Genomic DNA, 26,379 nt, shown 5'->3' with positions numbered 1-26,379 from the left:
TCCAAGTTTGAAGAATGGTACACACGAGCAACAATTCCATTAGCTACACAAACGCAGTCAAACTGAACACCGCCCAACAAAATGTCCAAAGCACCAGTAATCAGCAAGAACCCAAGAAAAAGAAGAACCTCACCAGCAGACAAGCCCGAACCACTTAAGAATGCATAAGAAACCGCCTCGAAAAAGGACCCGGTTCCAACCCCTCTCTTTTAGCAACTTCTTCAAACGAAGTTGTCTGTGAAGATAAGATACAACCAAATTACTCCTCTCGGTCAGTTGTAATGTAACGCGTAGTATGCAGCAGGTACGACCGCCAAAAGATACGCAAATGATCCTTCCTCTTCTACCTTTCTCCATCCTTTTTCTTCCTTTAACCCTCTCCAAACAATTTAGTTAAACGTGACCATCGGTAATCTAATACTTTTATCATTATTGAAATTCCTTAATAAACGCTAATAGAGTAAAAACCTAATCAAAGCCTTTCACCGCATCGACATACCCTTTTTAATCTTCAAATTAAGAATGGCTATCATCCAAATCCTCTCTCCAGGTTACAATTATACTTAACTGTTCAAACACAAATCGTTTGTTTCGAAAACGAATTATCCAAATCCGTTGTTGTAACCTTGGGTGTGCCTCAAGGGCCTCATTAGGGACCTCTTCTTTTCATACTGTTCGTAAAAAACATTTCATATACTCTGAAACGAATTGAATATTTTATAAATACTGATGATATCAAACTATTTATGAAAATAAAACTAGTCAAAATATTTCAAAATGAAATTATCAAATCGCGAAAAATCATCGGCCTTTCTCAAAGACAAATAGATTTTTCCAAAGGTTCGAGCTAAAGGCAGCCCCAGGCTCGGCCTCTTTTACCGTGCAACAATCATTGGAGCAAGTACGATTTGTGGGTCGCCATGGGGCCATATTCAGAAGCCTATATAGCCAAGTCAGACGTCCAAAGGGACCATTGTGTGGGAAATTATAATTGTCCTAATTGTTATTAAGTCGAAGTTAGTAAAAATACGTTCCACTTTTTGTAACTTTTTATAAAAATGAATTTTTACGGTTTTATTTACAGAAGAAATGTCTGATGCTAACCGGGGCGATCCTGAACATTTATTTCAATTGAATTTAAAAAAAAATGCAACACTAAATCATTTAGTAGAAAACAAATTTACCCAATCATTGAAATGAAATTAGACAAGAACCAGTACAAACATACAAAACTGTTAGAGATCATGGCATCATACTGGATTCGAAACTCAGGTTTGTTGAACATCAGAGAACTATTATAAAAACAACAAATTGCATATTAGGATTTGTCAGGCATTGTAGTAACCACTTCTATGTACAATCGATATTTGAGTACTGTAGCGTCATATGGAATTCTTATTCAAATATTGATGACCAACGTTGTTCAAAAACAATTTTTATTGTATGCACTCCATAAAATTAATTGTACCACTTTTCCTCTCCCATCGTATGAATTTCGTTGTTAGCTTATTGATATAGAACCTCTCAGCCCAACAAACATTTTGGCAGCTTACGAATGGCAATTTGCTGAACGAAAGCTGAACTAATGCGTAACTGCTGTTTCAGCTTACTGCCTGAATAAAGACAATCTGAAACCATGTTTCAGCGTTTAAAGAAGGCTTAGTGCAGCCAATGAGAGAAGTTGAAGAATTGTTTCTATCACACTTTTTCAGCTTTGTTCAACCATTCGCTACCATTATAAATTTACAGACTATGAACTGTGGTAAAGCTGCCATACATGATGGCGGCTAGATTAAATTGAGAGGAGAAATTTTGTTTTCCTTATTCAAATGCATTTTTTTTTAAAATAATTTCCTCTTCAGTTTGATTATGAAATTAAGAGTGTATTTTCTCATGAATTGGATTTTTGGTGCCCAAAATTGAAAAATGATCATTTCTGCTTCTAAAGAGATCATTTCTCCTACATGCATGAAAAAGATGTTCTGTTGAGAGGCGTTTTGGTCGCTTAAGAATCAAGATGATTAAAGGCTGAAGACACATTTTGGAGACCTTTATTCAACCAGTTTGCTGATTAAAATTTGAGCCACGATATTTTTTCATCGTTTTTTTCAGCAATAAATTGTTTGTTCGGAGTAAACATAGAGAATTTTCTTAAATTACATTTGTATATGAAGTTATTACACTAAAAAATGAAAATTCCCTGAATAACTTTTAAAACTAAATGTTGATGTACCCTCCTGTCAACTAAGAAACACAATTTTATATTAAACTTTATGACAAAGACTATGCAAAACATCAACCTATTAGTTAAATAATGTAAAAATACAAAGCTTTAAATCAAATTATAGACGTTACAATCAACAAGAAACACTTAAAAAAGGCATTTGAAAACAGTTTTTATGTAACAAAAATCAATAGCGTACATAAGTTTTAAGTAGGGTAAGTATTTCTAATTTGGCATGTGTCCCTAATGTTAACATACCGTTCGATTTTGACTGTTTTTGACGATATTTTTCACTTATTGCAATTGTAAAAAAAATGATAATGTTACGGATCATATGAACTTTCATTTTAAAAACAAATTAGTTTTCTAACTCACAGGAATTTTCGTAAAACCCGGATTGTTTCAAAGTATGTTCAAATTGAATGGAGTTGTTAGCAAATTTCTTAAAAAACACCTATTCAGAAATGGAAGATAAAAGCTGAATTTTTCAACCAATTTTTTTTGAAAATTTTTGTCGGATTGTTTTTTGTCATGATTTTAGTAATACACGGTGCCCCCCTGGACCGTTATTATAAAAAAAAGTGACCATCAAAACCAAGTATAGGGCTCGATTTCTTAGGTAATTCTCCACCTCTGGGCAAATTTTTAAAAAAATCCCTAGTCGAATTTTCGAGAAATCTTGATTTGAAGTTTTTAGGTAAAAAAACGTATATAAAGCATGGATCACCAAAAATCTGGACGCATCAAAAAGGGTCTATCTCGGAGCTATGTAAACGAAATAAAAATGTTTTCTACTCAAAATGTAGGGTTTTTATTGCACTTTAAAGGAAAATAATAAAAAAAAAATATTCCGATGATTTTTTGATGAAATTTGGATCTTTTCATCGAGTACCGCTCATCATAGTTTGGACACCCTATTGGCTGACCTCAGCGGCCATTTTGTTCCACAATCTCTTCATCTCTGTGGCATCCCGAGTTGTCCTACCATTCTTCTTCATCTTCTGCTTGACAATTGCCCAAATTTTTTCGATAGAGTGGAATTGAGGGCAGTTTGGTTGGGATGTCCTTTACTACAAAATCCACCCCGTTGTCTCGATACCACTGTAGTACCTCTTTGCTGTAGTGGCAGCTTGCCAAATCTGGCGAAAACTTTACTGATCCTTTGTGAGATCTAATGTACGGAAAAAAACGTTTTTCAGGCACTCCTCCTTGATTATTTCGGAGTCCATGGTCTTGTTTTTCACAAAAACCAGGGTTTTTCGTCCGCAGCTGCAAATACCTTACAGATAAAACACTTTCTTGCAAACTTATCGGCAAAAACGAATTTGAACTTGGCGGGGACATCACCCCGACCACTGGCTTCCAAATTTGTTGGCTAGGAAGCCGCCCAAAATCCATCTTCACGTACGTTTCGTCATCCATGAGGATGCATCCGTCGTACTTCGTAAGAAACTTGTTTTATAACTTCCGGGCCCGTTCTTTGGCTACTACATGCTGCTTCAATGTTCGTATTGGTAGCTTACTGGCCCGATAACATCGTATTCCTTCGCGCAGACGAATCCTTCTAACGGTGCACCGTCTTGTCTTGAATTTCTTGGCGTTGTCATAGTCTGACTGCCCTGGGTTTATCTTGATCGTTCTCAACACCTTCAAATGCAGTATCCTCAGGTCCTGTAAAATGCATTGAGTATAATGTACTCATTGTGTGTTAAACGACAATTTCCCACAAAAATACAATCTTAGAACAGCCATAACTTTTTTGTTTCAAGTCCAATCGAGTTGTAGTCTTCAGGTAAAATGTTAGTCTTAATTGAAATTTTAACAAAATCTACATAATCAAGCAATCGATTGGTAAAGAAAAAAATGTATGAAGAAAAACCAGTTTTATATGCTTCTTTAGAACACTATATCTCAGAATCCCTTTCACACTTGAGATTCAGTGCAACCGCTTCCTGTTGTCCGATTCCGCTCAAATTTGGCATATGGCCTTCTGATGACTCCTTTAAACCATTTAAGTCTTTTTTTTGCAAGTATTTTGATTTTGAAGTAGGTATTTACTAAGACAAATTTGATAAATTAAATAAAAAATATCCTAAATTGTGATTTTTATTAAGGATTAAACCGTGAATAGCTTTTCATACGATGATACAAACAACATATTATGTTCAGCCATGTTTAAGTGCACAAAAATCTGCATCTTTTGATGGCATTGGCATCAAAAATATTTTACGCTTGGTACACACTTGGCACACGCTTGGTCAGTTGAATACAAAATTTTTGGACCAAAAAAATTTTTTTTTCTTGGAAATAGCTTGCTTGTTTTACATTTTGATTCAAATTTGGTTCATTTTTCATTTTTAACGTGTAGTAACTCAAACAAAATTAAAAAAAAATAAAAAATATATAAATTTTATGAAAATTTTTGGACCCAGAATTTATTTAAAATCAAATCTTTGAAAGTGGACTTTTATCGAAGATCGCGCTTGCGGAACCTCTTAACATGATTTTTTAAGTCGGTCCCATACAAATGTTTGTTCTGCACATCCTAATCTACCATTTGGAGGATGAGCCCCCAGATTCCCAGAAGCTATGCAATTTTGGGACACACTAAGGTCAGTGAATAGGGTGTCCAAACTATGATGAGTGGTTCTCGACGAAAAGTACGAAATTTCATCAAAAAAAACATCGGAATATTTTTTTTATTATTTTTGCTCAAAAGTGCAGTAAAAACTCTACAATTTGAGTACAAAACATTCTTATTTCGTTTACATAGCTCCGAGATAGACACTTTTTAATGCGTCCAGATTTTTGGTGATCCATGCTTTATATATGTACGTTTTTTTACCTAAAAACTTCAATTCAAGATTTCTCGAAAATTCAACTAGGGATTTTTTTGAAAATTTGCCCAGAGGTGTAGAATTACCTAAGGAATTGAACCCTATACTTGGTTTTGATGGTCACTTTTTTTTTTATAATAACGGTCCAGGGGGGCATAATAAGTATGTTAGAACCATGATTTTTTCGTGCTAAAACTAAAAAAAGCTTATGTCCACAATTAAGAACACTATTTTCAATGTGTTCCTAATTGTAGACATACTCAAAGTTTACAAACTATATCAAAGTCATACAATGTATTTAAAATAAATTTGATTGATTGAATTGTGTTTTAACTTAATTGTCAATGATCTGTTAAAATAAACTGTTTTGAGTTAATAAAACATGATACTTTTTTGACTTCAGTGTATCTCAAAGCTAAAAATGTTGAAAAAATGTTTTCGCCAGGTTGTAAAGAACGCACCCTACGCGACAGAAAAGGAAACCTTCAAGTTACAGAGAGTTTCTCAACAAGAACAGAATCGAAAGGAAAAATTTAAAAAAAAATCTAAATAAAATACGTTGTATACCGTCACATGGGGAATCATGTAACACTTTTCAACTTCAATGACTTCTTAAAACCTAATGTCCACAGTTAATTATCATACCGCTGAACATCAAAAGTTATAAGGTTACAGGGACATCTAATAAACGTAGTCAGAAAAAATAATTGGTTTCCCCAATTATTTTTAAATGTACAAAACATACGATTTTCATCCTACTAAGAAAAAGGGGTAAGTTGCAAAAACCATTGCATTGTTTTAGATAAAAAATCAAATGAAAAGGTGTGAAAAGTTATAGTTTTTTGATTTATTTGTGATTTCTTTACGCATAATGCACGATCTGCAGTTTTTTTTTTGATTTTGTTCGAATTAAATTTGATACTTATTTTTTCGGTCAAAGATTTTTTGAAAAAGAAAGCATAAGGGTGCTGTATACAGAAAGGGATAAAAACTACTACAAAAAAAAAAATTTAAAACCATATTCCAGCACATGGAAACGAGATTTAAACTTTGAATCATTGATTTGACTGGTAACTGAATTTTGAAAATATTTATTTAAAAAATTAAATGATTGTCCGAAAAATATGTATACACCAACAGTGTTGATATAGGATAATAAAATCAATCCGTTAACTGTGAAAAGTATTTTACGGCATCAAAAAATGTAAAAATTGCGATTTTTCAAATTCTATATGAGAATGAAAAACTTCAAAAAACTATCTCACGATGTGAGAAACTATGACATCATCGTTTTGTTATCATAAAATGTTAATTTTATTTTACTAAAATAAAAGTTAAATAAGTGTTGTGGTACACAAATGTTGCATCTAACCAGGCTGTTGCATGATGTTCTGTTTGACTATATCTTATTTGTGTCCAATACAATGAATTTTCTACTTTTTTAAATATAATAAATGCATCCACTGGAAAAGGTAAAGTTTGAATTTTTATAAGCTCAACATCTACTACTTTCTTCAAAACTAGCGTGAAGGAATATTGAGTAGGATTTAAATAGTCCTTATTTATCTATTCATATTCCAAAAACGTTGTAAAATTTAAAAAAGGTGAGTTATGAAATTTTTCTCATTAAAGTATTAAAAAAACAGATCCATATGCAAAATCAGGAACAAATAGTGTAACATTGGATACGCGGATACATTTACCCTCATATGTTAACATTAGGAACAATTATTGCCAAATTAGGAACATCGACACACTTTATAAAACATGGTATTTCTCGTAAATTAAAGCTTAAAATGGTTATTTCAAACCATAACAGAGTTCAGAAAAAAATTTGGAACCTAGTTATCAAAAAATTGTAAATCTAAGAATTAAAGATTCGGCCTACTAATATCAAAGCTAAAAACCTCTGACATAATATAGCGAAATTAGGCGCATTTACCCTACTTATTATGTATTGGAGACTACAAAGTTTGATTTATAATTAAATAAATGCATCGGCTCACATCTTTGACGTTATTTCAAAAGTATTCATTAGATTTGCGCATGTAGAAGTATCATGTGTAATGAAATCTGGCTCTTCATTTGTTACAGAAATTGTTCCAAAACTGTAAAAAAATGCGCAGCAAAAATCCTTTAAACCAAATTTCTCATCAATCGGACCAACCAAGAATACTTCTCCGTATTGGAGAAAACCCATGATTTAAGCGGGATATTAAAACTGAACAATTTTCTAAGAAAAAATATACTTTTTTCATAGTTAATTCGATACAAACTTTGTACTATTAAAAAGATACAATGTGAAATCCTAGAGCCATTAAATTTTGAACAGTAATTATATGTCCAAAAGGAACCAAAAATCGTATGATGAATTTTATATACCGATTTAAGCCGGTCTAGTAAGCACGTCATATAAATTTCATTTTAGTTTATTTGTAGTGTATGTAGGGTTAAAATACATGTATGTCTGATGAAATTATACCTTTGGGACAATCATGATAAAATGAGCCCATCGCTAATGATTTCCTTACCAGTTGAAACAAAAAAAAAATCAACCGGAAACTTACCCAGAATATGCACGTTGGCACGGCCCGCATGGTCTTGATCGCGAATTTGCCCGGCCGCGCTGATGGCCTTGATCTTCTCGACGCGCTTCGCCTGTGGCCCCACGTACACGTAGATGTCGTAGCCCCCATCCAGAATGAAGCAATCGCCCTTGTTCATGGAACCGATAGCAAGCGGAACCTGCCGAACCCGGACGCTCTTGGATCCCTTAACCTGGAACAGGCGTTTCTCCCCAGCGGCATTGGTTTCCACCTCGGTGAAGCCACTTTTAACACCACCAGCAGCATAGCGAACTCCCCCAGGGAAGTAACTTAGGAACAGGCTCGATTCATGGTCCTGCACTTCCCGGTGCTGAATGGGAGCTCCGTTGTGGCGATCGTCCAGCTGGACACTAAGGATGGCTGCCGAACCGGCCTCATCCTGGGACGTTTCCAATCCCAGCCAGAAGTGGATGTCCCAGGAGAAAATGCCACTTTTGCTTTGCTTGGTCTTTTTAAGAAAAAAAAAAAAAAATAGATTAATCACGATCAATTCAAAGGAACATGTAGAATGTCGAACCTACATTTAAAACAATGTACGAATCGCCGATGTGGAACTTCCCGTACGTTTTCTTTGGCACCGGTACAGGTTCAAAATTCTGGAAAGAGAAATCGTTCGATACGCAATTAGTCACTCGATGTGTTATTTTTCATCTAGGGCAGCGGTCGGCAACATGCGACTCGATACGTGACAATTAGAGTGTCCAAAAAAATTTCTAACGTATGGGAATCTAGGCGCTTAACTTCCAAATTATAGATAAGCGTACGGAAAATTAACTTTGAGATTAAAGCAAAAATATATTTTAAAATTCCGTAATGCGATTTACAATAAAAAATCTTTTTTTAAAGATCATGCTGTTTGATCTTCAGGAAAAGATCGATCTCGGAAATCAATAGAGATAAACAGTCCTACATGGAAAATAATGAAAAGGTTAAATTTACCGAGGTAGCAAGGTAAACGCTCGCGAAAGCCAAAAAGGTAACTTCTAGCTCTTCGAGGTGAAGCTCACCTTACAGCAAAGTAAAGTTTACCTGAATCAAGCTTGAGAAAAAAGGTGAATCCAAAAAAGGTGAATCTTACCTCGTAGTGAGCTTCACCTGAATTGAGCTTAATAAAAAGGTACAATTCACCTAGTAAAAGGGTAGATTCAAATAAGGTAAAACTTACATCGTTGCGAGTTGAAGTTGACCTGGATTGAGCTAAACAAAACGGTACATTTCATATTGAAAAAAGTAACTATTTGCCGAACCCGTTTATTCAGGTTGAGCTTTTTTGACATTCAGGAAGTAGTTTTGCTTCGTGACCAATATGTGAAAATCGGAACAGAACAGTTAGTGTTTTCATAGATATCATTTAGTTGTGCTGGATCTCGTCATAATACTGCTTTTGTTTCAGAGAGCTTCACAGAGCTTTGAGGTGTATTCAAGGTTATTCTACAGATATCATTCCGGAAAAGCCTGACCTGACTGCATTAATCGAACGGAGATTCAGTGGCCATGGTGGCTCGAAAGAAGCGGAATTGCCACGAGCCTGGCGGAGAAAGGACTTGCCTTAATATTTTTTTTAAAGCACGGTGATTTATTCCAAGAATAAATATAAGGTAAAATTCATATTTATCAAAAAAAAAATATGAATTTTATAATGAATTTTGTTTTTTTCTTTATTTTTTTTTAAGAAACTAATCAGACCAACAAGCATTTATCTGGAAAAACGGTATTCTTTACTTATTTGATAGGTGAATGCGAAAAAGGTAAAATTTACCTTTTTGCTAGGTGAATTGAAAAAGGTAAAATTTACCTTTTTGCTAGGTAAATGAAAAAAAGATAAAATTCAAAGAGAAAGAAGGGTGGAAAAAATCACCTCGCTTCTCGATATTTTACTTTTTTTTTTAATTATTTTTCGTGTAGGTTTTATTCCATTTCAAAAATAGATTTAATGGATAAAAAACTTTCGACTAGAGTTGCCAGATGGTTTAGTCGTTAAAAATCAGTCCACACTGCGAGGATAAACTGCAGATTTTTGGTACATCTCTAGATTGATGGAAATAATATGCAGCTCTTCTTACATACAATGCAAAATACAGGTGCTGTAGACGGTTTAATTTAGGCAACTGAAGATGGGAGAATCCTAGCTGGCCTGCAAATATCTAAAACCACGATTTAAATATCGTCTGGACCGAAGAATGATTTTATTACAAATTTGTTTGATGATTTCATCATTGAAATATGATGCGAACATCAAATAAATCAATAATGAAATATTTCAAGGAATCAATTTAAGGATCAGTTTTCAAAAATTTTGTACAATTCAAGCGTTTTTCACATCATGTTGGTGATGAACTGTTTTGCCAAATGCATCGTATTAAAATGTGTAATGTTTTTTTGATCACCGCTTCATCGTTTTTTATCAACATCAAACAAGAATCACAAAAGTTGTCTATAAGCTGCCCATAACACAAAAACTTTAGCTCACATTTTAACCACTTATCCGACAGCTTCTTTCCACAGCACTGTAGCTTTAATTTTTTGCTCCTATCAATACTCTCTGTCTTAACATTCTACTTTTTATTATATTACTTACCGAAAAGCCAAAAATTAAAGGGTGTGCCACATCAAATTGCATTACAGTAAAAACGCTGTAAAAACTTGCCTAGTAAACCGATTTTTTCCAAACTTTTGGACAATAAACATAAAACCATGATCTTTTGGTATTTTTAACTGATTTTTGTTTCAAACCATATCCGTACAATCGTACATTAGGCCCAATTACACCCGCATATATCCGCATATACTGAAACCTACTTTTTCGTCATTTCTCCCTCAAAATTAAATTCAGGTGCAGGCCTGCTTCAAAATAGCACAGTATTTTTCAATGGGTTTAGGTTCCGGTGCTTTGGAAGAATTGGTGTTCTTGGATTGGCAATTTGCGTTTCCAAACGACCAACAAGCATTCAAATAATAAATACTAGAGAAAAAATTATGATAGAAGGAAAGAGAGAAGTGCTAGAGAACGTGCGTGGATAAAAAAAGCTTCCCCGCTGTTGGAAGCAAATGGCGATATGAAGTGCTTAAAATGAACTAGACATTTAAAATTTATGGAAATAAGTTCAAAGCGAATGTCGTTTCCAATAGTCATTTTTTGTCTGTAAATACCAATAACAAAAGAAAACAACCATGTGTTCTCCAAAGCATTTAAAACTATTCAAAATGTCATGCTGCTTATTTAAATTGAGGAAACTCCTCCAAAGTCATAAAAATGGCAAGAATAAGAAAGGGTATCCGAGTTAAAATGTTAATCATTTGATATAAGTTCATCAAATTAATCAATTTAGATGGAATCATTGAAAGAATCATAATCTTTTTTTTGTATTGAGGAAAATTAACAGATTGCTGGAGTATCAAACTTCGATACCAAGGCTAGTAAATTGATTTATACTTAATTCATAGGAATTTCGCAAGGTTGAATGGAATAAGAATTTATTAAAAAAAATTATGGCAACGAATCCAAGAAGGGAAATGAAAAAAAGTAAAACTGTCCCATGGTAGAAAACTCCAATAAAATTTTGTGAGAAGCTTTTTGAGATTTTATTGATTCAAATATTTTATTTGGTTTGTATTTTAAAGTATAAGTTTAATATTCTCAAATTCTAAAAATCACTGTTTTAAATTTAATGATTAAGGAAGGAATGGGACCAGACGATCGTTATTGAACTAGGTAATTCTTTTTATTTGTCGATAGTTTGTTGCGTTCTGAAATTCAGCTCAGGTTGAATACTCGTAATCATTCTGATTAGAGAACTGAAGAGTTCGAGGTGTAAACGGTTTCGCTTTGGACTAATGTAGACTTCTGTAGGACTAATGTAGGTGCTTTAAAATTTAAGATGTAAAGTAAAATATAGGTTGAATATCAACCATTGAAAGCTAATTAAAGCCTTCAACGTTTGTTTTGTAATATAATGAATCAATGATGTCACCAAAAATCGATTTTAATCGAACAGATTCATCACGGTTTAAGTAAAAAAAAATTATAAAAAGAATTTTGCCAAACCATGAAAAACTTTACTATCTCAAAGGAATGGCAAAGAAATAAGTAAATTAAAGATTTTCCTAACATATTCAGTCATTATAAGTGTCTCAAATTCGAGAGTTTCCAAAAAATCTCAATTTTCTAAGCAACTTTTATTCACTGCCAAGTAAAAATCGTTTATCAACACCCTTTTGTTAGTTCCGTAATCGAAATCCAGCAGAGAGCTTTAAAAGTAACTGTTACAGTAAATCTAGTTTAAAAAAAAAAATAAATGTCACTATCGGACTATTCCGAAATTATCTGAAACTTTACGATGCCCTTAAACATGATAACTACGAAGTAACTATCGACGATTCCAAAATTATATTTGTGATGAAAATCGGTTCAGCAGTTTTGCAGATTTAGCCATAACTGTAAGCCGTTTTCGTGTTTTTGACCCAGATGTTTGCGAAAATAATTTTCAAATACTAGTTAGTCGTATTGAATACTGTAAAATTTCTATTTATGTAAAATTTAATCAATATTCTAATGGAATAAAATTTTAAATGCTAAAGACGTTGGAAAAAGTGTTGTTTAGTATTGTTCAATCACAAAACATACAGTTGCAGCACGACTACAAGTAGTTGGAAATAAGATCTAAATAACTCCGGCTCACAATTTTTTTTTTCAAAAGATCGAATCAATAATTGATCTAAAAAATCGATAATCTGAGTAAAAAAGATCAATCCAAAAACGATTATTCCTAGCTCGGTCGCAAAATTAATAAAAATTACATTTTCCAGTCATTAAATGAATAAATAACCAAAATGTGAGTTAATTTTTAAAATCATTATTTATTATTTCAAGCGTGAAAAATTACATCAATTTATTCGAATATGTCAATCGTTCATGAATATTCTGAACTTATTAATGTCAGATATTCAAAGCAATTGTATCTCTTATTTAAATTTAAAAAAAAGTTTTCAGAAATAATTACAATGCACAATGGCCAAAAATTAAAAAAAAACGTGATCGTCCCTTAATTAAACTTCATCTTCTAAGAGTCTTCGAAGAAGTTTTACAGTAAAATGAGCTCTTTAGGAAAATTATATTTATTTTAATCAATACCCCATTAGTCCATTCTCTTTGCAGTCTTCGACAAACTTATTTAAAATACTAAAAATACAAAACAATGATGTAAAGAAGAAATAAGAGTCGGTTCCACAAGAAAATTATTATTTACTAATCATATTAAAATAAATTATTGAAGCTGCAGATATAGTTCGTTCAATTAGCTGTAATAAAAGCAAATCAAGTGATGTGAGCAAATAGTTGAAAAGCTGTGTTCATGTTTCCTAATTTGTTGTCAAATACATAAGGTGGCCAATCCCTGATATAGGGGGAAATGTAAGGGAGAATGTCCCCTCTAATCGACTTGCGCGCGTCATTCGAGAGCAGAGCAACTAACTATTGAACACATCTGGAACCTGTTTGTTACGTTTCTTTTGAAATAAAATATGCGTTGCATGCCATTAGTCACTGCATTGGCAGTAGTAGTTACAAAGAAAAAACCGACCGGGAAAATACGCATCTAAGTAGATATGTTCATATACATACTTTGTTTGCCTTCCACAATCTTTGGTTAGTCCAAAGATGTGACGCACAAGTTTTTTTTTCTTTTCGGAAACTTCGGTCCCCTTACATACACGGCCAAAATTTCGTCTCAGTGATTCATCTTTTCCGTGGACTTAGAATGGAACAGAGAGCGATCGCGGAAGATCCAGAATTCAACCAACCGTGCAAATGGCGTTGGTTGCTCATAAATCATAGCGCTGAATTGTTCTTCGACTACCTTTCAAGGTCACTTTTGTTGTTGTATTGGACAATAGGCAGTACGTTCAATTAACTAGACAGCGTGTTAAGGTTTTTTTTTTTTAATTTCTGAATTAAGGGTTTGTTTACAAACGTCGTGATTGCAAGAAAACTGGAAACTACCTACGGAATGATTCAGTAATTCATTACCTACTCGTAAACAGTCTTTTGAGAGCCATAACCGTCACTGATAATCAAGAACGAACTGTTATCTTATCATACGTGTTTTTCAAGCGACCAATATTGGTATTTTGGCTCAAGTTATTTACGGTCATTATTCTGGAAAATAAGAACACTTCTATAAGATTTATTTTGTCGACATTGAAATAACGAACGTTCAATGGAAATAAGAAGAAATTTATACAAAATATTACAAGCAGATTGATCTTCTGCTCATAAAGTTTAGGAATTTCAGTCAAATTTTTTTTCCAAAAACAAATTTTAAAGTTTTCATTTTAATAGTCAGCATAGAACCAAATACAGGCTTAAAACAAACTTTTTCCTTTGATATTCCAAGCTTATGGGTACTATGTGATAAAAAATGCGCAATAAATATTCTATATGATTAACACTGTACCACATTATTAGCACTATAAGAAAATGTATTACACAGTTTTGATAAAATACAAATGATATTCCTGAAGTGCAGTAAAACAAAACATTCTAAGCTAGTGACGGATCACTTGAATTTATTATGCAGGTATTATAAAAATTTGCCTGGGACATGAGCAACTATTAAATTTTCAATAGATTTAAAGAAAAGTTGAGATGTTTGAACGGGAAATAAAACGCGAAATATTGTATCTCTTTAAGTTGTTTTCCGAGAGATTGAATTTTGTTAAGCACACGAAATAAATCAATTCAATCCACTTTCTAACTTTTTGTTGTGTTAAAGCCGAAGCACATACTTCAAATATTTTTTAAAATTATTTGAACTAATCATCAAATAAACTTTTCGTAGTGTTAAAGAGTCCAATCGCATCAAGTGTTCATTTTTTATTTATATTTTAACACCACAAATATTAGTTAGTGTTAACAGTTTATCACCGCTGGTTTGTGATTTTAATTTAATGATTAATGGCATTTCGGTGAATTATACATTCTAATAGGAAGAATTTCAAATGAAAGAAATGAAAATTATAGACGGATAGATTAGATTAGGAAGCATGAAAGGTGTTGAAAATGAGCCAAGAGCGTGATTTGAGAAAACTTCTTGCCGCACAAGACCATTTGTCCCACATCGTATTATTGTCTAGAAGCAAAGTCGATAGGCTGACTTTGCATTGATCTATACAATGATACATGGATGGATCGAAGCACGTGTTTTTCGTACCCCGATCAACACCTTTTTCAACACCTTTCATGCTTCCTAATCTAATCTATCCGTCTATAATTTTCATTTCTTTCATTTGAAATTCTTCCTATTAGAATGTATAATTCACCGAAATGCCATTAATCATTAAATTAAAATCAAATATTAGTTAGGGAAAGTCGGGTGAGAAGGACACCCTTAGGTAAAATCGAAATAAAAAATGAGATATAGCTTTTTCCATAGAAGTTTTCATGCATCTAGGTTTGAGTTGCTTGCTAGCGCATTAACCATGGGCATTAGTCAATTTCCTTCATCAAGACTGTTCAGCAATCTGAAACATGCTTGAAAATGACACTTTTCAAAAATGGTAGGGTAAAACGGACACTGCCTTGAAAAGGTACATTTTACCGTAATAATTGCTGTTAAAGTGTATATTTTTCTGAGTTAAGTATTTGAGAACGTTTTAAAACCAAAATGTAACCAACTGTTGCGTTAGATCTTTTCGGATAGGGGAAAAAACAGTTGTTGTTCCGGGAACAGTAAAAACCAAATATGATTTTTAATTTGTTTTTTGCCTTAACTAGAACTTTTCCTGCTTAGTGCTTAAAAACTTACAAAATAAAGAACAACTGGCATCATTAAGCGATGGATAAATTGTTGGCCTGCTAGTCTACTTAACTACGTTATCATTATCTCAGGGTTACCAATAATGAAAATTGAAAAACCTGAGAAAACTTTTGTGTCCGTTTTACCCGACCTTGAGGGGTCCAACTTAACCGCCTTGGCAACTTTTTTTCAGGTCGTTAGTTGCTCAAGCTCTTCGACCGAAATTCCCGGAATTTCTACCTGATGGTAAGCCTAATGAAGCTTTACGGACATTTCACCTTTGAAAACGGTTAAAATTTCTGAAAATGTTGCGAGTTGTGAACTTTTTTCTAAGAAGAGAGAATTACATCAAATAGTGGATCCTCCAAGTTTTTTATTATTTTTTACACAATAATGAGACCCTGCTTGATGTTAATATCCCTTTGTCCCTATCCGTTTTACCTGACTTTCCGCTACAGAAAAATATAACCATTTGTTTAACCAAATGGAATGGCTACGAGCTTACCAAATATGACTTCTTTGGCTTTATTCTCATGATCATTGATGTTGATGAGAATAAGAGGGTACAGAATACCTAAACTAGTCGAATAAAAATGCTTGTGTAACTTTGTATTAAATTTACATTGCATTGACCATTCTTGGTGCGTTTGAGTTCTTATGCTTCAAATGTCCATTTTCATCGGCAATCTCACAAAAAAACTGATTTTTTTAATCATTTTTGTTTTAAAAAATAATAGGTTCCCAGTCCTCCAAATCTAACTCTCTTGTACTAATTCATATCCAAAATGTTGTCGAGAGTATACAAATTCAGGAAATCTGTTTAGAAGTCAATACTGTGTTTGAGTAGCTCAAACATTTCTCAGATGGTATGAGACCTCCTTTTTCTCACAGTGAGGAAATTAAAGGGGTTATGGAGGGTCCAGATTTTTTAAACAATTTAAGAACAAGTCGAGCAAATCGAGCCAAATTTGGCATGGGAAGTTATTCAGATATGGGAAAAGATTCTGGTTTTAAACCCTTCTTTTCTTTTATTGGGTGAGCATTAAGAGGGGAGGGGAGCACCTACACATTTTTTTGCATAACTCGATACCGAATCAAGCGAAAGGAATCAAATTTGGCAGGCGAGGATATTTGGGTGATCGAAATGTTCCCGAGATAGTTTGAGACCTTCCCATCTTTTATTAGCTTAGCTTAGCTTGATTGACTTCTCTCATCCACCTTAAATCGTTGAACTTGAAATGCAACATTGAATGCAACATATTCTAAATCAATAATTCTTTTTAAGCTTCCATGAACCTTTAAATGTGTTTTTTTTATTGGTATTAAAGCAAACGCATTTCAAATTGCAAGCTCTCTGGCTTGGCTCAGTAGAAAAAGTTCCACATCGCCAATGGTTGCTACTCCGTGATTGACTGAGGTTATCAATTTTGTCCAGAGGTCAAATGAATGGTATCGGAGACTCCATTCACAATGAACAAAACTGATGCTCTCTCCTTATACATCAATAACGGCGCCAGCTACGTCCTAGTAGTCAATAATTAGAAGGAAAATAGAGAAAAAGAATTGAAAGAATAATATTTCATACTTTAGAACCGAGGTCACCTTTGCATTCTAGCAAACCAAAATTTTTGGATGGATTGGGTGGAAAGGATATAAACAGGAAACACTTTTGACTAGTGTTATGCAATCTGGGTTAAAATCCTATTCTCATAAGCTCCCGTGATTTCGTATTAAAACTGTTCAATTCAGATGAGGTTTTTAAAAGTAACTACACAGGTAATTAAAACTTGATCAGAAATCTTATAAGTTGACGCATGCTTAACTCCCTGCCCCCAATCGAATTAAGTTTTAACAAAAACCCGAAACAATTTTTATTAAATTTAAGTGGAACATCAAACTTCAGAAGATTTGAGTTTCAACTTATAATGGTTTTATCTTATTCTTTCAACTAACTTTTCGTTTATTTTCCGTAAATAACATAATATTAGCTACTAGCTTAGGGTTTCCATCCGTTCCGCGAAAGCAGGACATATCCCGCTTTTTAGTTGAATGTCCCGCCGTCCTGCCTTTTCCTCTAAACATCCCGCTTTTTTATTGGAAAACTTGGCTCAAGATATCAGGTTGAGCATTGAGTTCCTAGAATACAGAGGGTGCCTTTTTATTCCTTTTCTTTCGTTCCATTATTGGTGTCAGAATTGAGGTCTTCTGCATTGGAATAACGTTTTACACGCGAATTTTAGTTACTTTTGAAACATTTTTTACAAGTTTGAGATGGAGAGTTTGAGACCTTCCTATATTTAATTGAATCAATAGAAACGGAGGAAGGGGCTTCCATACAAGTTTTTGTAAACTGGAGAAATTATTGAATTATGGAACTATCTTTGGCAAAGAAGGATGTTTGGATACAGGAAAAGACTCTACGGTTGTTTGAGACCCCTCCCTGATCCCAGTAGGAAGAGGAGAAAGGGCAACCGTACAATTGTATTTGAAGATCTCAAGAATTGATCATTTTAAATGTACTTAATTTGGTCTGGGATTGTTTTTTGATACGAGTAAATGTTTCTATGACTATTTGTACACAGCAAAAATTATTTTCTGTAAAATTACAGCAAATATCGTGTAACAAAAAGGAGCAAGACATTTACCGTAGCTTTACAGGTCACAAAAAAAAATCACATGTCATTTATTTTTACGTGAACAAATTCTTTTACAGGCTGGTTTAAAATTACAGTACTGTAAAATTTTGGTTCATTGAATTGATTTGGCTCGATTTTTAGTTTTTTGTTTTTCGAAACTAAATCAATTTTTTCGGTGAAAATAAATGCAACACATGTATAACGTTCAATTATTTATTTAACAAAAAAAAAATGAAAACGTTAAAATTTTCTAACGACCCTAATTTGATCACACAATCTCCAATCGCTTTTATTGTTTGCGCTCCTGGGAACGGAAACGAAGAAGAGCCGTCTTTACCACCGGGCGACAGCTGGCAGAACTCGTATATGCATCGGAAATCAAACAATCTTCCTTCAAGTTTAATCAATACATCTGATGTCGTGACAAAATAGATGTCCCCTGAATGCGCGCCATGGGTAAACACCTCTCTAGCTGCCACGACGTCGATCACCGGATATTTTTTCGATCACAAATCGGAGAATGTTTAGGTATCCATGTTATTTTCAGGTGATTGGTTTAAAATAAAATAGAAAATCATTTGAAATTACAGTTTATATCCTGTAACAAAACGGAGCAGGACATTTACCGTAGTTTTATATGACGGAAAAAATTACGTGTCCCGAATAACGTGACTCGTATTTTTTTCGACCTGTATAACTACGACCCGTGCGATGGACCCGTCCATGGGGGGGGGGGGATGGTAGGGGGAGGGGTTTCGAAATTGAGATTAAGTTAAAAATAATAACATCAAAAATACAAAAAAAAATTAAAGAAATGGATTTCTAACATCATTTTCTTACTCATAATTATCACAAAAACTTAAAAAATAAACAATTTCACTGATGAAATTAATAAATAAAACTTCCAAAACAAATCACAATGAAACTTTTAAATCAATGATATTTTCGGTAAGTCATTGATAATTTTTTTAAAATGATATTTCTCATTCTGAACTAGAAATTTGCTTCAAAATAATTTCTAGGTTGTCAAGATTCATTTCAAATTCGAAATGAACATTTCCAAAACACAGATTTAAAAAATGAATTTTAAAATAAATGTAACATAAGGTAAAACATTAACCACGATTTATAGTTAAGAAAATGATAATAATAAATTGTTATTTATTATCAGGGCCGGGGGCCATCGGGGGGCCCGGGGCAATTTTTATCGGGAGGCCCCTAGGATTCAATTTTTTTCAAATGCTATCCTGAACATTTTTAACGTCTTTAAGAACTGGAGATGAGTTCAATATACTCTCTTCAAATTGCCATGTTGTCTGTATAGAAGATGGTTTCTTGTAAAATCATGAATCATTTTTAGTTTTTTGCGGAAGAATTTAGAAATTTCTCACAAATGAAAGCTATGATTTGAGCTTCCAAATGCAAAATTTAATTCTCAATTTTTTTAATACCCTTATCACCAACTAAAATTCTCTGATTTAAAATAATGACCGGATAGATATTTAAATGTTTTTCATTTAATCTTTGATCGTCTGGTTTGTGCTTCATCGAGAAATTTTCACCTTATGACAATTGGAAAGTATCATGAAGATTTGAAACATAAAAAAAAAAAAATTAAAAAAAAAACAAAAACAAAATAATTAAATTTAAATTCAATAGAAATACAGATATAAGCGTTTAAGAATTCAAAGCTTCAAATACTGTTATTTTTAGAACCACTATTCAGTATCTTAAATCTGAATCATAATTTCAAATCAAGTTATGAGGAACGAAATATAAATTAAACTTAAAAAAATTGAGATACCAGAGCCAAAGCAGAAACTGCACCAAATGTGTATTTCAATTTTATACCTTTGAAACATAAACAAAACGTTTTCGTGGGATGTTTATGAATATGATTCTCATCTGATAAAAAAAATGTTATCAAATTGTTGTTCTGAATGTGACAAAAGTTTCATTCGATGCTCCCGAAGCCAAAGGGGTAAAATGAAAAAATGATCGTTTGAAAAAAAAAAACAATTTAGAATAGAGTTAAATGTTTAAAAAACATAATCAGTTATCATTGAAAAAAGTCAGATGAGGAATCCAAATGATTTAAGAACCTAAAACAAAGATCATGAGTTTTCAAAATTCAGAAAAACCATGGCGATTAACTTCAGTAACTGAAGTAACAATACAAGACTTGAAAATCTCAACGAACTGAATCTGGAAAATTAAAAAATTATGAAAAATCATAGAAATATTCATGTTAAAAGAATCACTCAATGATATTAGCTACTCAACTATGAGATCGTATTATGTATAGATAGTTTAAGAATGATCATTTGGAAAATAATATGCTGAATTCAGGATATTTATTTCAGTATATGGTTAAATTTTGGGTAAATCAGTTGAAAATGTTTAAATACGAATTTTAAACCTAAACAAAAACTGGGATGGAAATTCTATAAAGAAACTCAGTACTGTCAGTTGGTCCAAAATTTTAATCCCTGATAAAATTTTGAGAAGTTTATCATAAAGCTTCTCTGTTCTCTCTTAGCACTGTGAGCTTGTTTTGAAGAAATCAGCTGCTATTTTAGAGCAGTATCCATTACATGGAAAGTTAAGGTAAAAAAAACATTATAATTGTGCATGACGTTTGCATGTAATGAAAATGAGGAAATTTTTTCCTTTATTTTACCAGACTGAGATGTTTCGATAAAAAAAAAGAAAACTTGAGGTGTTTTTCCTCATATTCTCTTGATTTTTTTTTTCGAATTCGGTTTACATTATTTTTGTCCAGATTTTGAGGTGAAAATTTTGAAATTCAATACTAAGATTTTGATGTTCTCAGCCCGAAAAATGTGGAAGAACTTTTTCACTGCTTCCTCTAGGGGGCCCCCTTAATTTATGTAAGAGAAAAACTATTCTAAATATTTTTTCACGGGGGCCCTTTTTAGTTGTTATATTTCAAGTTTTCATTCCGATTTTCTTGTTTTGATTTCTTTTCATAGATTTGTGAAAATTGAGGTAGTACGATTAAAGTAATGTTATTTTTTTCCCTCGGGGGGCCCCCCTGAGCCGGGGGGCCCGGGGCAATTGCCCCTTTTGCCCCCCCCCCCTTTAATCCGGCCTTGTTTATTATTCATCTCAATTGACATTTCTTTTCTTCATTTTCAACTGAAAAGTTGATTGAAAAATTCCGCAGTAGTGTTTTGAATTTGAAAAAAAAAATCGCGATTGGCAATGGGAATTTTTGATAAGGAACACAATTAAAGGTTTATGTTTTCAGAATACCATACCATAATTAGTTTGACAATAAAATTCGGTAAATTTATTGAAAAATCGAAAAAAAAACTGTGCTATGAAATTCGGCAAATTCATAAAAAAAGTAAAACAAAATATTAGGATTAAAAAGTTAAATTTTTTACAATTTAAGAAGGATATTTTTTTCAATAAACACGTTTTACCATTATAAAAATTTATTTCTATAATTTAACTGATAACTCAAGGGAAAAGCATTTGGATGCTTATGTTTTTATGCTTGATTTTATAGATTTTGGTGTCTTGAACTCGAATCTTTTGTCAAATTTTAACTATTACATGTAGTTTTGGAGTTTAAAATTGTGTAAGTTTGAAGTGAAATCAATCATTGATAACTGATACATTCTCAAACATACATTTAAGAAGAAAAAAAAAATCTGATTCTTATTTTACTTATACGTAATATTTGATTCAATTAAGAAATCATATTTTGCTGAGGATGATGTATGATCTAAAAACAATAAAATTCAACAGTTTTTCAAATATTTGGTAAAATATCATTTGGTACAAGTATTTTTGACATTACTGCAGAAATAAAAAAAAAACTTGATTCCATTAAACCAATTTGTTGAATTCTGCAAAACGATGAGATTTTTGCTTAAAAAATTATCCAAAATTCATTGTGGTTTGAATTTTCTATAAAAATTCGTTAAATGAGGAAAAATAAACAAATAGAATACTTCCCTTACTTTTTTTTTTCGCAGAACTCAAAGTTACTTGAAGTCTTGAGAAAGCATGATAATTGATTTTAAATTTTTATTTTTAAATATTATGTTTTTTTTTTGGTTTTAAAGTTTTATCAAAAAAGTGCAGATCTTTCTGAAATAATTTGAACCTGTTCTCAAAAGTTTAGTACCAAAAGCCGATAGAAAAATTGCATATTTAGATTCAGGGCGCACACATTAGTCAAAATTACGCTTGAAATCCATTGCACTTCGGAAAATATAAATTTTGTGGCCTTGTGTAGTTTATCAAAACGTTTTTAAATGTTATGTTTAGCATTGAGAAGAACAAGGAAAAAAAAAATAATAGATACTGAAATTGGTTTCTAGAAGATTATTTCATATCAGCGTAGCATTTGTATTGACATATACATTTTTTTAGTAATAAACTAGAGGATATAAGTTTTAATTTTTTTTTTTGCTAATTCTGTGGACCATCGTGAGAGGTGAACGTCTGTTACATGGAGTCTAATTTGTCGATTTATAAAATTAGTATTCGATGAATGAATTTTGAAGTTAAAATGGTTCCTTTCAAACTCTGTTCTTGTTCAAACCCGAATGTAAAACAAAGGGTCTTTAAATAAACAAAAAAAACTGTTCTTTTTTAGTTTCACTTGTAAGTTTCTTGTGTCATGTTTAAAGTTTCAATACAAAAGCTTTTTTGATTTGCAAATCGAAATTTACAATTAGAAATAAGTTTCAATTCGTGAACATCGTATAGTGTCGTAAAATGAAATGTCTCAAGCCTAGCGTGATTTAAGACTAAATTCCGCCGGAGGCGAGCCAAATTTCTCACTTGCTTGTTAACACTTATTTTTTAACGCCATTTAAGATCAAGTAACGATACGATGGAAATTTTACTTGGGAAAAATCTTTATGGGGGGAGGGGGTGGGGGGTTAAACCCCTAACCCTCCCCCCCCGTTCGCACGGCCTTGAACTACCGCAGATGTCAAGCTCCTTTTTGTTACAGGACCTTCGCTGTAATATTGAATGATTCTCTAGTTAATTTTAAAACAATCAATTGAGAATTGCGTGTTTTGCACATTACGGGTTGAATTTTGTTAAAGGCAACCACTTTAAAGTACACGTAATAATCATTATTTTTTTCTTTGTAACTCCTTCCAGTTAGGAGATAGGTAGGGGTGAGTCGAGCTCACACACAATTAACAATTTATTGAATAACTCAAGAACTATTCATATGAAAAAAAAAAAACAAATTTTGCGGAGGGTAGTTATTTGGGAACGAGCATTATTTGAAACTCTCCTCTCTCTCATTGAGTGAGATAGGAAGAGGAAACGGGAGCCCCATATTTTTTTCTGCATATCCTTCGAATGAATCATACGAAACCAAATTTAGTATGGGAGAGTATTGAAGAACGGAAAATTTGTCTATGCTTAAATATTTAGAAATCCTCCCTCTATCTAGTAGGGAGGTAAATAGAGAAGAGCAGAGCTCTTATACAGTTTTTTTTTGGCATAACTCGATTACTTTTTAAGCAAATGGGGTCAGACTTTTTTCATATAAAAATAAATGATGTAAAAAAAATTATGTATAAAATTTTGAGAACAGACCAAAAATTATTCAAGAAAAATAGAATTAATGTTATGTAAATTGCAATTCAAAACTCAAATAGCAGCTTTCATTACAAGGGGTGGATTTTTAATGTTGTTGAAATTTAAATTTTAAATAATGCACTGACAAATTAAATTTAAAATCACTATTAAAATTTCCATAAATTTTACAAGGTTAGCTTGTAACTCATTAATCACTATAATTGAATCACTGGTATAAAAATAGCTTTGGACTGATTTATTTTTGTGGACTGTTTTTAATCTGGTAAGTGTGCCTTATCGAGCGAATATGAGTTATATTCAATGATTGTTATACTGGAATCAAACTTTCGCTGTATGCGTGTTTAGAAGTGTTTGTTTTCAAAGACCTTTCCTTTTAATTTGGTTTCATTATGTTTTCTTTGTACAAAAATTTGGTTTGTCTCTTTTTATCCTTAAATCATACTTTGAAAACTCAAATTCATTTATCCCCTTGGTTCAGATTTTCATAGCCTCAGTCGACATTCTGCAGTTTATCTCTTTCAAAAAATCGGACAGCCATTATAGCAACAATCACGAGAATGGGCTAATTCCTTATTGCATAGAAGATAACTCGTATTAACGAACCACGAAAAAACACTGTCGCTAATCGATATTCAATGGTTCACGATAATCACAATAATGCGCACGGCGATATGATAACGATTAGACGGTACTTTTACGTCTGGACAAACATAAATGGTCAAACAGCTTGAAAGTATTCTCTTCAAAATCAAGCGTATTACGTTGTTGTACCCATTGAAAAGATTAGGATCGTGAAGATGATTTTGTAATCTTTTAGCAGCAATTTGAATGGCAGAAATTCAAAGAGAATATCAAGAAAAACTAATCAAGTTTTTCCAATAGGTTCAAACAGTAGTAAAAATAAATAATAATTCTGAAGTGATTCCGTTGATTTATTTGAACTTGATTTTGAAGCAATAGATCATATATATGCGATTTGCCTCGTTTGATGTTAAAGCTCGTTAATATACTATGGCCAACCCTATGATCGGTAATGTCTCCACTTTGTCGCTTTCCCTCACCCCCCTAAACGTGTTTGCCGAAAAAATGAAAACATAAAACCCCAACCTTCAACTTTCGAGAGGAAAAATTGATTTTCTTTCTTTCTCCACGCGGTCGATGGGGTCGAAAATTTATTCACTAATGCATCACGCTTGTTTATCTTGGTTCTACCGGCTATGGCTAATAGAGTAGGTTTCGAATTTTTGTTATCCCTGGGAAAATCACATAACACAAAACCAGAGCTAAACAATTTACACGATTTTTTTCTTACTGCGTTTCGGTTTCCAGTAAAAAAACCACTGGCTCCGGCTTTAATTAGAAACATTTTATTAGCACATTATTAGCTCAACGTCAACGGTCCATTTTTTCTACTCCCGATATGTGTTGTTTAAAAAAATCACAACTCACCTCGATCCGCCATACTTCCAATCCTTTCTTGGTGCCGGCGTTTTCGAATGCTGCATGCATGACACCTGGTGGCTGCTTCAGAGACTTGGCAGAAAAGAGTTTCAAAATCTATTTTTCTACTTCTGGCACCGATGAGACACTGTCAAATTTGATCAAACTTCCGGCAGAAACGATCAAACCGCGCAATTATACCCGGAGCACGATAATGACTGTTGACTGTTGGTGAGTCAACGTTTTTTATTGCACCACTAGGAGTACAGTTTGTTCTGAATTCGAAACGCGCGTCCACGCCGTGAATTTGTGCTCTTTGGCTGGCGTACGATGCTGGTGCGTATCGCTGAAATACTGCGGAAAACTGAATCGCGTGAGCGTCTGGTTGTCGGCATTTGTAGATATCGAACCGGCAAATGTATACATACTACTAGCAAACTTCATCATCACATTCATTCGAAGATTGTATGCACGGACGAGTTTCTCAGTGTGAATGTTTGACAACAAACTGTGAGTGGCGATAGTGACCTATACATTAATTTTCAACTTTACTTAAGTTTTTTTTTAATTGTTTCAAACAGTCTGTTTTGCAGATATTTCCCAATATGTTCCATTGGAACATCTACTCTTCTTTGTTACCATATTCGATTTTTAAGCTCCTCTGAAAATGATCAAGTACCTAATATTTATCTCGCTTCTCCATTTGCATTTGCATCAGAAAGTCTCACGGAGGAAATGAATTGAAATGAACCACATCGTTCCGCACTTAGGTCATTCTACCGGTTACGGTTATGTTTTGGGCCGAACGAATTGAAGATAGTCCCCCCGGATCTCGTGAATTCAATTGGGGGCGGCCGGGTGATTCATTTCCCGTCCCCTCGGCCTGCTTTGTTGTGGGGAAAAAACATCGCACTATCGCGCATCGATACGATTGCTAGAAACCGGTATATGGGTTCGATGCAAGTTGTGCTTTGGAGCTTGATGTTACCGAGGGATGCTTAAAAATTGTATTGTAATTAGTTTTTGACAGATAAATTTGGAAAACATATTTTTTGAAGCTCCGTGCTAAAATGTTTGTTTTTCCAAACGAAATTTGGTCTCGAAAAGGTCTATTTTTTGGACCGAAAAAAACAGTGTCGACACGAACCAAATCTATAAAAATGTATTTTCATATTTTTTCTTCCCTTATTCACCTTTATTTTTTTAGCATTCCTGGAAAACACTTATTTGGAAAGAAAATTT

General features: G+C 33.1%; 1 protein-coding gene across 2 annotated transcripts in view; it reads right to left on the bottom strand.

The window, feature by feature from the left end:
* LOC129743610 (gelsolin) overlaps nt 1–25,495 on the bottom strand; it is a 30,526-nt gene extending 5,031 nt beyond the window's left edge. For both annotated transcript variants that reach the window (XM_055735684.1, XM_055735685.1), the window contains exons 1-3: nt 25,147–25,495; nt 8,189–8,263; nt 7,629–8,115 (exon numbers count right to left, since the gene is read on the bottom strand). In XM_055735684.1, the coding sequence (XP_055591659.1) occupies nt 7,629–8,115; nt 8,189–8,263; nt 25,147–25,206 (622 nt within the window). In that variant the 5' untranslated portion in view covers nt 25,207–25,495. The remainder of the gene's footprint in view (nt 1–7,628; nt 8,116–8,188; nt 8,264–25,146) is intronic.
* Between the last annotated feature and the right edge of the window lie 884 nt (nt 25,496–26,379).

Source organism: Uranotaenia lowii, chromosome 2, assembly GCF_029784155.1.
Source record: "Uranotaenia lowii strain MFRU-FL chromosome 2, ASM2978415v1, whole genome shotgun sequence".
NCBI classification, from domain to species: Eukaryota; Metazoa; Arthropoda; class Insecta; order Diptera; family Culicidae; genus Uranotaenia; species Uranotaenia lowii.
The sequence above is the reverse complement of the archived record's forward strand: the minus strand, read 5'-3'. Positions and strand labels throughout refer to the sequence as shown.